We start from the raw sequence: 11,056 nt of genomic DNA on the forward strand, positions 1-11,056 counted from the left end.
GGTCTAAGTGATCAATGACATTGTCATTGCTGGTCCAGTGGCAAAATTAGAGTTATTATTATTATTATAGGAATTGATATAAATGGCAGAGTAGTAGTTTAAGGGTTTGTTCTCTTACGTTGAAATTCAGTCCTCAACTCAGTTCAGTCAATGAGAATAGGTCCTAAGAGGTCTATTTCCATGGGTGGTCATTTGGGCAATGGGCGGCTACTCACGGTCTATTATTTTGCATATGTGAAATGATGCTTAGAACAATTTTCATAGTGTTCAAAAACTATTGTGTGATTTGTTTCGTGTGATTGAAAGAAAAAAATTGAATATTGATAAGCTTATAAGAGTGTAGCAACAAGAGCCTCGTAGCCTACAACATGGATGAAGATCGATTCACTCCACCTTCGGGACGTTGCTAGGTTAACGCGGAGATAATGGTTGCGAAAGACAGCGAAGGCTTGATTTTGTTACAAGGGGAGAAAATATTCCAGTGATTGATTGTGCCTGAACTTTGTATACTATGAAGCTGTTTTGCTGCATGCTCTTGTTCAGCTAATCTATACTTGTATACAAATTGTACACTTTTGCTCTTAACAAACAATCAATAAAATAAATTTATCATGTTAGTATCCAAATTTCAATGATCAAGTATAGTCATTATTAGATGATCAATTAAATATAGTTGACCAACTGGATAAAAAAGAACGCACATCTCAGGATTTTGGAGACAACCAGAGAATTCAATGATATTCTCGGTCCATTTTTCCTCACCAATGAGTTAACAACAAATTGAAGCCAGATAAATTACAGATTCAAATTCAGAAAATTGCAGGCGAAGATCAGTAATCGTCTCTACAGATGACAACATGCTTCCCAAAACATGCATTTCCCATTGAACATGCCTACAACAGGCTGCATCTCAAGCCCGGTTCAACCCTTTCTATACAAGCTGCTACTTTTCCACTAGTTCTTTGTCTTTGCATTATTTTTGGGTGGGTGAGGGGAGATATTGGGGGAAAGGATCTCGGAACAACTATACAAGTATCATATACACTGTATTCATTTAGTTATCCCAAACAATGGTCATCCGAGCTGAGGTCCAAGCAAAACCAAGATCAGAAACAGTTCAGTTTGCACTCCTAACCACTGGCAAGATGAGAGACTCAGTCGAATCAGAATACAGCATGAATATTCTTTGGTGCGCGGCTTACCAAAAATGGTTTGTAATGATAATCTGTAACAATTGTTACAGCTTAGTCCTACAATCTGGCCTTGCCCACAAGCGCAGTCATTACTAACACTATTCTCCACCAGTACAAACTATGAATAAATTCCATCATCCTCTACTTTTACTCAGAACAAGAAAATATTTCAGAGACTTATTTTGCTATCTTGTAAAGAAAATGTTAATTGAAGTACATTAGACAAAACTAGACAACAATTTTCGGAACATAGAACATCAGTTTGGATCATTATGCATTTGTGGACTGACGGCTACTATTCTCTTTATATACAAAGAGCCGTGCCTATGCACCATCCAAGAGAAGATTAAAAAAAAAAAAAGACAGAAGGGATGGGGATTTTTGAGTAAGGGCAGGGTAAAATATCAACAAATCCTGTGGGGTTATGAACATGAGGCATTGGTCCTCTCAAAAACCCATGAGAAGGATCAAGTATATGACCAATTGATTTGCCATATGTGAAATAAATAATATACATATGAGAACTGACCTGTCTACTTGCCTGGTGTACCCCTGAAAAGAAGCAGAGAAGTATTTGCCTCATGCCTTGCAGGAAGCGCCTGTTCCAGATTTGTCAGGGGCCCCTCAGGCCTCACTGGGCTTTCCTTACCCGAGAATGGAAATGCAAGGGAAAGAGAGAGAGAAGCACTGGCATCTTCATCATCTTCCTTTGAAGATGGTATGTCAGGAGGCCTGTCAGGACCTTTTTTATCAACTATCCCAGCAAAGAAAGGCAAGACTCCTCCTTTTCTTGACTGTTTCTTTTCAACTCCTAAAGCAAGTTCCAAGTTCGGAGATCCATCAGGTAGCCGATTCTCATTTCCTAACAAAGACGACACTTTCCAAGGCGATGAGTGATCTTCTGATGAGTTACTTTGAGCAGCATGTGGGTCCACAAGAAAGAAACATCTCTCAGCTGATTCTGAATTCACCATATTTGACTTCCCATCAACAGCATCATTAGATGTATTTTCAATACATGAGCTAGTGCTCACATCACGCATTTGAGCTGCAAACCTATCACTAAAAGCACTTGGAACACTACGTAGATCACAACCATATAGATCATCATCCTCTTTTAATCTTTTGCTGACGCATGCTTGTTCACTACCTTCTGAGCCGTCTTTCATTTCCGCCCATGGCCTCTTTTGGCATGGGATCACAGAAGTAGCTTCTATTGTAGGTTTTGATTCTTCATCTGAATGTCTTTTGGGTAAGCATTGCAAGACAGGCAGGGCTTCCATACTACCATCAACAGAAACATTTATATCCACAAACCCTTCTTGCTTTAATCCCTCCTTCCAATTCAAATCGACTTCATCATTCTTCCACACAGAATGATTCTTGTCTACTTGCCCCACACTATTCTCAAGTTTCGCCTGGCATCCATTTTCCTGTATGTTATTCACACACTGATCTTCTTGCTTCAAGTGATTCTCAGACTTTTCATAAATTCTGTTGCATACTGTATGCAGCACTTCCTGTTTTTCTATAGCGGAAGCAGAGCAATACTCTTGCTTACTCTCCATAAGCACTTTGGAAGAATCAGATGAATTATCTCGTTTCACCGCCTTCTTGGGTTCATGATTATCAACTACCTGTGTTGACTGCTGATGCTTTAATATTACATAAGGGTCTTGCCGATTCTGATCTTCCTACATACAGTGGGGAAAACTAGTCAGGATTACGTACAGAGAATCAGTACAGCAAATTAAATAAAGGAGATGTATGACTGGAATGCAACAAGTGAAGATACATTATCTAAGTAAATCCAGCCAAAAGAGCCGAAAATAAAAAAGAAAAAATCAAGGAAATCAAACATTACCAGAGCAACAGTCCGTGAAACAGAGCATGCTTCTGTACCTAAAACTGAAGAACATTTTTCGGTTATTTTATCAAGGTCCCTTTGGCTGGTTGGTGAGCTCAAATTGGTCCTACCTACATTATATCCCTGGTCAGAACAATCTCCATTAGACAAACTGCCAGACTTTTGAAGAGATGACCCATCTAAAACTGGAGCCTCACATCTCGGTATAACAGTATCATTGCCTGATACAGATAAGTCTTCTACTGCGGGCCTCCGCAAACATGTGTCCTCAGAGAGACAAGCAGCTGAAACAACATCTTTGTCTCTAGGGACCATATTTGAAACAGAAACAGAAATTTCAGGCCTCTGCAGAGAAGCATTTCCGTCATCTGAGCAACGTGCCCTCCGTCCACGGAAAACCCCCCACATAAAATATAAAGAATTCCAACCTGCAGAAAAATAGCAAATTACAATAGCACAACTCTTTACTACCTATCAAATTCAATTCTATGTAAAATATAAAACCACCCATAGAAACAAGACAGCTCATGAAAAATTGTTAAGAAGCGAAGAAACATAACAGATCAGGTCACAAATGAATGTAAAACGTGTTGCGTATTTTCTTCATAGGACATCAAAAATATAATTTTGCATTCTAGCATTTCACAACGGCAGCATCAACCCATCCTAAGGAGAGAGAACAAGTCACGAAATAACAGTAAAGTAATATACAATCAAGAAAGTGATTGTGGAAGAGGAACCTCATTCTGTCACTCAAGAAGTAAAGGACAGTCATAGGACATTACCATACAAATGTTTTCCACACAGGGCAGAGAAGATGTAAGCAAAAGTTTGGAATCAGCAAGGACCAAAGAAACAGTAAGTCTTTAAATCCAACACCTTACCCTGCTAGGTAACGAGCCTTTTGTTCGGCAAGGCCCTGGGCTAACAACATATTGTGTTGTTGCATAAAGATTAGACAGGTCAATCTAGGTCAATTTTAGGAACTATTGACTCCAAGCAGCTAAGATTATACACATCAAAAACAATTACAAGATCACAAAAGATCAAAATATGTAGACTTTGGGAACTTACGCTGCGATCTATGAGAAAGTTGGTTTGATGGAAATATAAGGAGTTCGACCCCATTCACATTTCCTTTAAGAGCTAAGTCATGCTTCATCATATACTCCAACGTATTCTTGTAACTCCTCATATAACTGGGACACAAGCAACAAAGGCATCACAATGAAGACCAGAGGAAATGAGCAATTACATGTATAACCACAAAAGTACTTCAACTATGAATATAGAAGAAAAAATGTGCTAGCACAAACCTCTCAAGATCTTTGGCAAAAAAGTACAACGCGATGTTATCCTCGCGAGGGCCTGCTTCCTTAAACTGAATAGGCCACGCACATGGTCGAGATACTTCGTTAAAAACAATTTTATGCGGAAGCTTACTCACCACTTCAAGCACTTTTCCAGATGCACAACTTGACAAATGAGCTTGAAACCCACCCCAGACTTCTAAAAGTTTTCCATTTCTATGTATCTCAAAACCACCTCTGCAAAAACAAGCAAGCATCTCATCAGCAAAATATAAGATAAAAGAAAACAAACCTAATATCAGACAAACATCACAAAAGAAGCCTGAGAAAAGAGCTCATACTGCCAGACAGCCTCTTGTTCAGGGATGACTGATGATGTAAAAACCGAGTCTTCTTCAGAAGAAAGGACAACATCAGCAGGGTAAACTTTAAACTCCTTTGCAGTACTAACAGATGTATGTTTGAATGAGTTTGATGTATTGCTGAAAAGTCCTGCATCTCTTGCATGAACTGCTTCCTCAGCGATTAAATCCATCGGTTGATTTAGAACTGCATCTCCTTCCTGATTTCCTTGACTAATTGCCACTGACAACTCATTAAATTTCTCAGGTATCTTATTCTTTTTAAAAATGTGCTGCTTTTTTTGCATTGCTGCCTCAATAGCAGCCTTTAACTTATTTTCTTCATGCATCCCATCTTTTACTCTCGACAGGAAAACATCTGAGGAAGCCCCTCGGCGATTTCCACTAATCAAAGCACCATTAACACCTTGTTTAGAGCGACCTAAATTATTTTCTAGTGCTTTTTCAGTCTGATTGTCATGCCCATCTGCCTTGGCCCCGTTGGTACTAACAAGTGATGCGTCAGCAGTCCGCACAGAATTTAAAGCTGGCCCGTCCTTTAAGCTGCCATGGCTGGGCTTTGCTTCGGCAGAGCTACTAGTTCCAGATCCCCTGATACTTGTCCCTGATAACCTCTTAGATTCACCTGATAAAAAAAACCTAACTATCAAAAACTTAAAGAGGAAAACATCAAAACTAGGACCATCACTGGATTTCAAAGTACCTGAACTACCCATAGACTCTGGTGACTTGTGAGCCAAATTGCAGGCCTGCTTCGACAAACTAGTCAATTTTCCATCAGATTGAGCATTCTTGTAATCTCGACTATTGCTTACAGAGATGTTTTCAACACGAGGAAGACGCTTGGAAGAATTAGCTGCTGATTGAACAGGAAAAGAATGGTCTAATTTGATGGAGTTTTTTCTTTCAAATGAGCCACGATCTCTTACTTGCTTCTGACCTTTCAATTCCTGAACGGGAGCACACTTTGGAGACAGCATTTTGACTTTCGGTTCAGTCAAACTAGAGCGTCCTAATCCTTTAAAAGATGTAGATTTGCCAATCAATTTCCCTAACCCATCTTTTGCATCAACACCACCTTGCCTTTGCTTTTGAACAACTTCTTCTACCACCTTTACAGTTGCCTTCAAATTAGAGGAGCCAAAGGAATTTGACTTTGCGAAATTACCTGGAACAAAAAACAGGTAATCAATACTATATAACCTAAAAAATATAAAATGATGATTATAATAATAATAATAAATAAATAAATAAAAAGCCAAATCCACAAGCACATGAGAAGTTACCTTTCAGGATGTGAGAATTTTTGGTAGGAGAACGTGTACTTTCTGATGAATCCCCAGCAGATTCAGTGCCTGTTGAATACTGATTTGTAAGCTTTCCCCTTGTCTTATCCATATTCTTCAATGAACTATCCCTAGAAAGCACAGGCACTCGACTAGGACTTAACGCAGTTGGCGAACCTGCACTTGACTCAAAAACCTGCTTTTTTGCTGTTGGACCACCTTCAATGCTGTCTCCAGACCTCTTTGCCGATAGTTGTTTACTAAGACTAACAGTTTTCAATTTACTACGTTCACTTAAGGAGTCCTTATTATCCATCTTAGTAGAAGGGTCTGAATTTACAGAACTTGTCCTTCCAAGAGATTTGCTTCTTTCAGTACTACCTAACTTTACGGGCTCCTGCTTCCGTGCTTCCAGTTCTTCATTATATTTGCATTCTTCACAAAACCAGTCACCTTCTGGAACTTTCTCAAGCATCACACGCATGCAATACCTAGTTCGAGAAATTGATACAAGTTAAGATTTAGTCAATACAGCAGTTATCACCAGATCAAAATTAAAAGAAGAAAAGCTTTAAACATACGTGTGTTCTGCACCATCACTGCACTTACTGCATACAGCTAGCAAATCTTCACGGCCAGCATCACCACAAATATCACACACCTTCACCTGTCAAGTTCCCATTTAAATAAACTCTTAGTATGGCAAAAAATCAAGAACAGAAACTAACAAGATGTGAAAACAAGTATTTTCATGTTGTAAAGAAAGCAAGACAACCTCATATAGCCAAATGCATACAATGAAAACAAATGGTTAACAATACAGATATAATAAAGCAACCTATGAACATATGCAATGGCCATATAAACTAATAAAATGCTAGCTTCCTAGCACTGTGCTTGAAATTGTGCATTCGATCAATTCAATGGACAAATAAACAAGACACCACCAAGAACATGTTCAGGCATTCCTTTTTGCTTTAAAGAGAAATAAAAAAAAGGCATGTACAACCATATGCCTATCTATAATCTGTTAAACCAACAAATATAACAGGCCTCCAGGTCAATCAGGATATGGCAGTGGGAACATTGTAGGTCACAACAACCAGCATTCAGAAGACTGAGCCATTGATAAGACCAGCATACAAGCTTCCATACTCCACGGGAAATTAGTTATAAGAGAAACAAGCAGGTGTAATATGGTTTAATGCTCTCAAAAAGAATGACTGAACTAGATTTATCCAAATATTGTCATTTCTGAGGATGATTAGCATAAAATTCTTGGACAGATTACAGTTGGAAAAAACACCAATGTTGTAAAATTTTAAAGTAGATGTTCCCCAGTCAAGTAGTTTTACCAAAAACACCCCTTTCTGACAGTTTTCAAGGAGTAGCATTGGTGGAACTAAGCTACCCTCCCGGTTTCAGGGGATCTTCTCCTTCACCAAACTAAGCTTCAAAAGGAAGGAAGATACCTATAATGCAAATTTTCAAGTAGCAGCATTGGTGGAACTCAGCTGTGCCAAACCCCATTCTATACTAGGGTGACTAAGAGAGGCAAATTCAAAAGAGACGTGAATCAACTCAAAACAATCATCGATTAAGTTCTAGTGAGTCATATCATACCAAATTAATTAAATTAGGGTCGTTTGGCATTGTTGTGGTTTTCTGTTTTTTGGTTTTTTGTTCTCTAAAAGTAAATGATATGAGTCCCATAATGAATCAAAAATTATATAAACTTATTAAAATTATGATAATTATGAAAACTGACAACAGAAAAGTGGAAACTCCTTTTTCTTGTTTCCTGTTTTTGGTTTTTGGTTTTCAAAAAAACAGGATACTGAAAACCAAAACTGATGCCAAACAAAACCTAAAAAAACTGTTTTATAATGTTCCTAATGTATTCCATTTCTGATTTATAATGTTCTATATATATTCTGTTTCTGTCTGATTCATAATGTTCTTAACATATCTACTTTATTCCAACAGGTTGATAATTTCTAAACAGAAAAGGCAGAGTTTCATACGATAATATGCCCTGAATTTTCTTTCCAGCATAACATATGAAATGGCAGCTAATAAATAAAATGGCAAAGAGAATAGTGTAGTAGATCACGAAAAAGTCAGTATATTTTAACAGGATAAAAATCTCAAAAAACTTTACTTACATCTTCTTCCTCAACATCAGATTCATCAACATCATCTCCATGAGATGTTTGCAAAGAAGATTCAAACTTTTCATCAGATTCCATTACATCATTTGACTGCATGAACTTCTCATTCTGGCCATGAAAACTGTCACTAGGTGATGCGGATAATCTCTGAATAGTAGCTTCTGAAGATTGACTATTCTTTCTAGATTCAAGGTGCCCATCTTCCATTTCATAATCCAAACCTGAACTCCCAGGGTTATTCCTCAAATCAACTGCCTCAACTCCTTGACCCAGATTGTTAACTAGACCATTCTCACATGACCCACTTCTATCATTTTTATCTGTACCTGAGCAAAGAACCTCATTCGCAATATTGGTTTTTTTATTAATAAAAGTGCCATCGTTGCCCTGTCCTAAACCTCTCTGGTCCCTCCTCCACTCAGAAGCCACCAAAGTGGAACTAGGATCCTCACTGTCATCAGCTGCCTGGCAAAGGTCAGCAGTTTGATCATTCTTCTTCAGCACCATAATAACTAGTTATGATGCTCAAAAGGTTAACAAAATGCTAGAACAAATGTGACTTCGATATTTGCCTTTTATAAACCCCCTTGCCTCAGTACACACCCCTCGTGTCCTCGAATACAAAATATTTCCTGAAAGAGGAAATGAGAAATCAATTGAAAATTAGATTAAAGTTAACAATCATGAATGTTCAAATAATTTATTTTTTTTTTAAAAAAAAAAAAAAACATATGCAAGCATATCAACAAAAAAAAAATACAGAAGAAAGGAAAGAGGTAGAAGTCATGTGTATGGAAACTGAGGAGTTATAATCTTGAAAATTTAAGTCAGAACTCAGAAGCCTCTCCATTTCACAGTTCCATTTGATTCCTAAAGATACACCATTTTCCCTTGTATAGTTGTATCTACACTTATTTAATTAAAATTTAAAACTCCGATGCTATATTTCATGAGTACAGCCAGCCAAATATAATAGTGAATATAATAATAAATAAATAAATATTTTTTTAAAAAAAAAAAGGACCCATCACGCTAGTGATTGACCACCAATGTCATGCTAAGAGCAGCATCATGATCCACCCCTTCCCCAAAAAATATATAATGTAATGACCAACACAAAATTTACAAAGTGAAACCCTGTCATAACCAGATGCAACCATGTAACAAGACTGTTAATCGTCACTTAAAGAAAAAGATTTCAACAGCAATGAAGAAATGCTTCACGTTTCCAAAGAAGCATGGCAACTTAACAGTAAAAAAAAGTCGTTACTCGCATATTAGAGTTTGTTCAATGTAGAAGAAATGCAGAGCAATCTCAATCAAACCAATCCAACAAGTCACCATATTGAGCACAATAATATCACCAATATAAGCTAGTAGATGATAGTAACAACAACAGTGAAGGATGATAATAACAAACTGTCCAACTGAAATTCCAGAAGTGAAGGATAAAACACTCTGAAAAACGAACAAAATCGAAACGGTCAGATTACAAACACCAGCAATCCTTTCATCTTCTCTTGTCCCCCTAACCATCTTCCCTCACTGAGATTTCAGTGTGACAAGCTGACTGAAGCGCGAGTTCAATCGATAACTCATAAGCGCTGCAATCCGTGATGATGCATGTCATAAAACCCACAACAGATATACATCAAATTCTACAATCCCAAATATGAAATATAAAATACAACGCATGAAAATAATCAACAAATTCAAAAAAAAAAAAAAAAAAAAAAAACTAATCATTTCTTCAACATTATGAAAACATCATGTTACACACCTAAAAATCAATCATCCATTAACTAATCCATCACCAATCTAGAAGGCCATAACCAACAAACCCTAATTAACAATTACATCAACACTCACAAATTTGAAACCCTAACCATCAAAAATCAATCGATTTTACCCAAATTACTCACAAATTAACCCAGTAATCACAAAAATCAATCAATCAGCCCAAAATCACAACACCCTTAAACAAAAAAAAATCATCAAAAATCCAAAAAAAAAAAATTAACACAAAATTACAAGTGAAAAATCAAACAAAAAGATAAAATTAAACCCAAAAAAAACTAACCTTAAAAAAATCCAAAGATCGCCCATGAAAAAAGGAGACAATTAAAGCGGCAATGTCACCGGCCGCCGAGCAGAGGAGAGAGAAATTAGGGCGTGTTTGGTGTTGCAACTGAAAATTCGTCACCGACTATATTTTAAATTTATAAATTTTATTTATCAATTTTTATTAAAAAGTATTGATACAAAATTATTAATTTTAAATTAAATTTAAATTTTATTCAGAGAGTTCTAAACTTTCTCTCTCTAAAACTTTCTCTCTCTTTCTTCCAAGTTATGGAGTAGGGGATTGAATTTCTCGGTTCAACAAAAAAAATGGGGAGGGACTGCTAAGCGAAATGAAGCAAAATTGAGGGACTAAAAGTGAAATTATAGGAAAGTTAGAATAGTTTAGATTTGCAAATTCTGGAGATTTATATAGGGACCAGTTTTTTCGCGAGTGTGATTTACACGTGTGGCGGGTAAGGGTTAGGGTTCAGATGGATTCAGTCGTCAATTGCCCAGTCAAGGGTCTTTCAAAATTTATAACACCGTAAAAAATAAACATTATGAATACTTTAAAAATAAAATAAGAAAAAGAAAAAAAAATGTTACTCCTCTTTTTTTTTTTTCGGAAATAAAAGAAAAGGTTGATTGAATTTTTTTTTTTTTTTTTTATGGAAAAGAGCCCCTACTGAAACGGAGTCTCTCACAATTTCTTCCGACCCGAGTTACAAGCTAGGCACTTTGGGAGTGGGAGGGGGAAAGGTAAGAGAATCCCCACCCTAACATACACCTCTAGTGGGATTTGC

At 37.0% G+C, this 11,056-nt stretch overlaps 1 protein-coding gene across 3 annotated transcripts; it reads right to left on the reverse strand.

Annotated features, from left to right (window-relative positions):
* Positions 1 to 535: 535 nt before the first annotated feature.
* LOC145631739 (uncharacterized) lies at positions 536 to 10,628 on the reverse strand. 3 transcript variants are annotated; one of them, XM_081683902.1, is made up of 11 exons: positions 10,270 to 10,628; positions 8,184 to 8,821; positions 6,600 to 6,685; positions 6,019 to 6,509; positions 5,436 to 5,900; positions 4,712 to 5,357; positions 4,377 to 4,607; positions 4,135 to 4,259; positions 3,058 to 3,488; positions 1,723 to 2,887; positions 536 to 1,137 (listed from the first exon to the last, which is right to left on the reverse strand). In XM_081683902.1, the coding sequence occupies exons 2-10, from the start codon at positions 8,694 to 8,696 to the stop codon at positions 1,727 to 1,729; spliced, it is 4,149 nt and encodes a 1,382-aa protein (XP_081540028.1). In that variant the 5' UTR covers positions 8,697 to 8,821; positions 10,270 to 10,628; the 3' UTR covers positions 536 to 1,137; positions 1,723 to 1,726. The 3 variants fall into 3 exon arrangements, with proteins under 3 accessions (XP_081540028.1, XP_081540029.1, XP_081540027.1); XM_081683903.1 differs by lacking the exon at positions 536 to 1,137 and having other exon boundaries at positions 1,348 to 2,887; positions 3,058 to 3,170; positions 3,258 to 3,488; XM_081683901.1 differs by lacking the exon at positions 536 to 1,137 and having other exon boundaries at positions 1,348 to 2,887.
* Positions 10,629 to 11,056: the final 428 nt, after the last annotated feature.

The sequence above is a fragment of the Chenopodium album genome, chromosome 5 (genome assembly GCF_948465745.1).
Source record: "Chenopodium album chromosome 5, dcCheAlbu1.1, whole genome shotgun sequence".
In the NCBI taxonomy this organism is placed as follows: Eukaryota; Viridiplantae; Streptophyta; class Magnoliopsida; order Caryophyllales; family Amaranthaceae; genus Chenopodium; species Chenopodium album.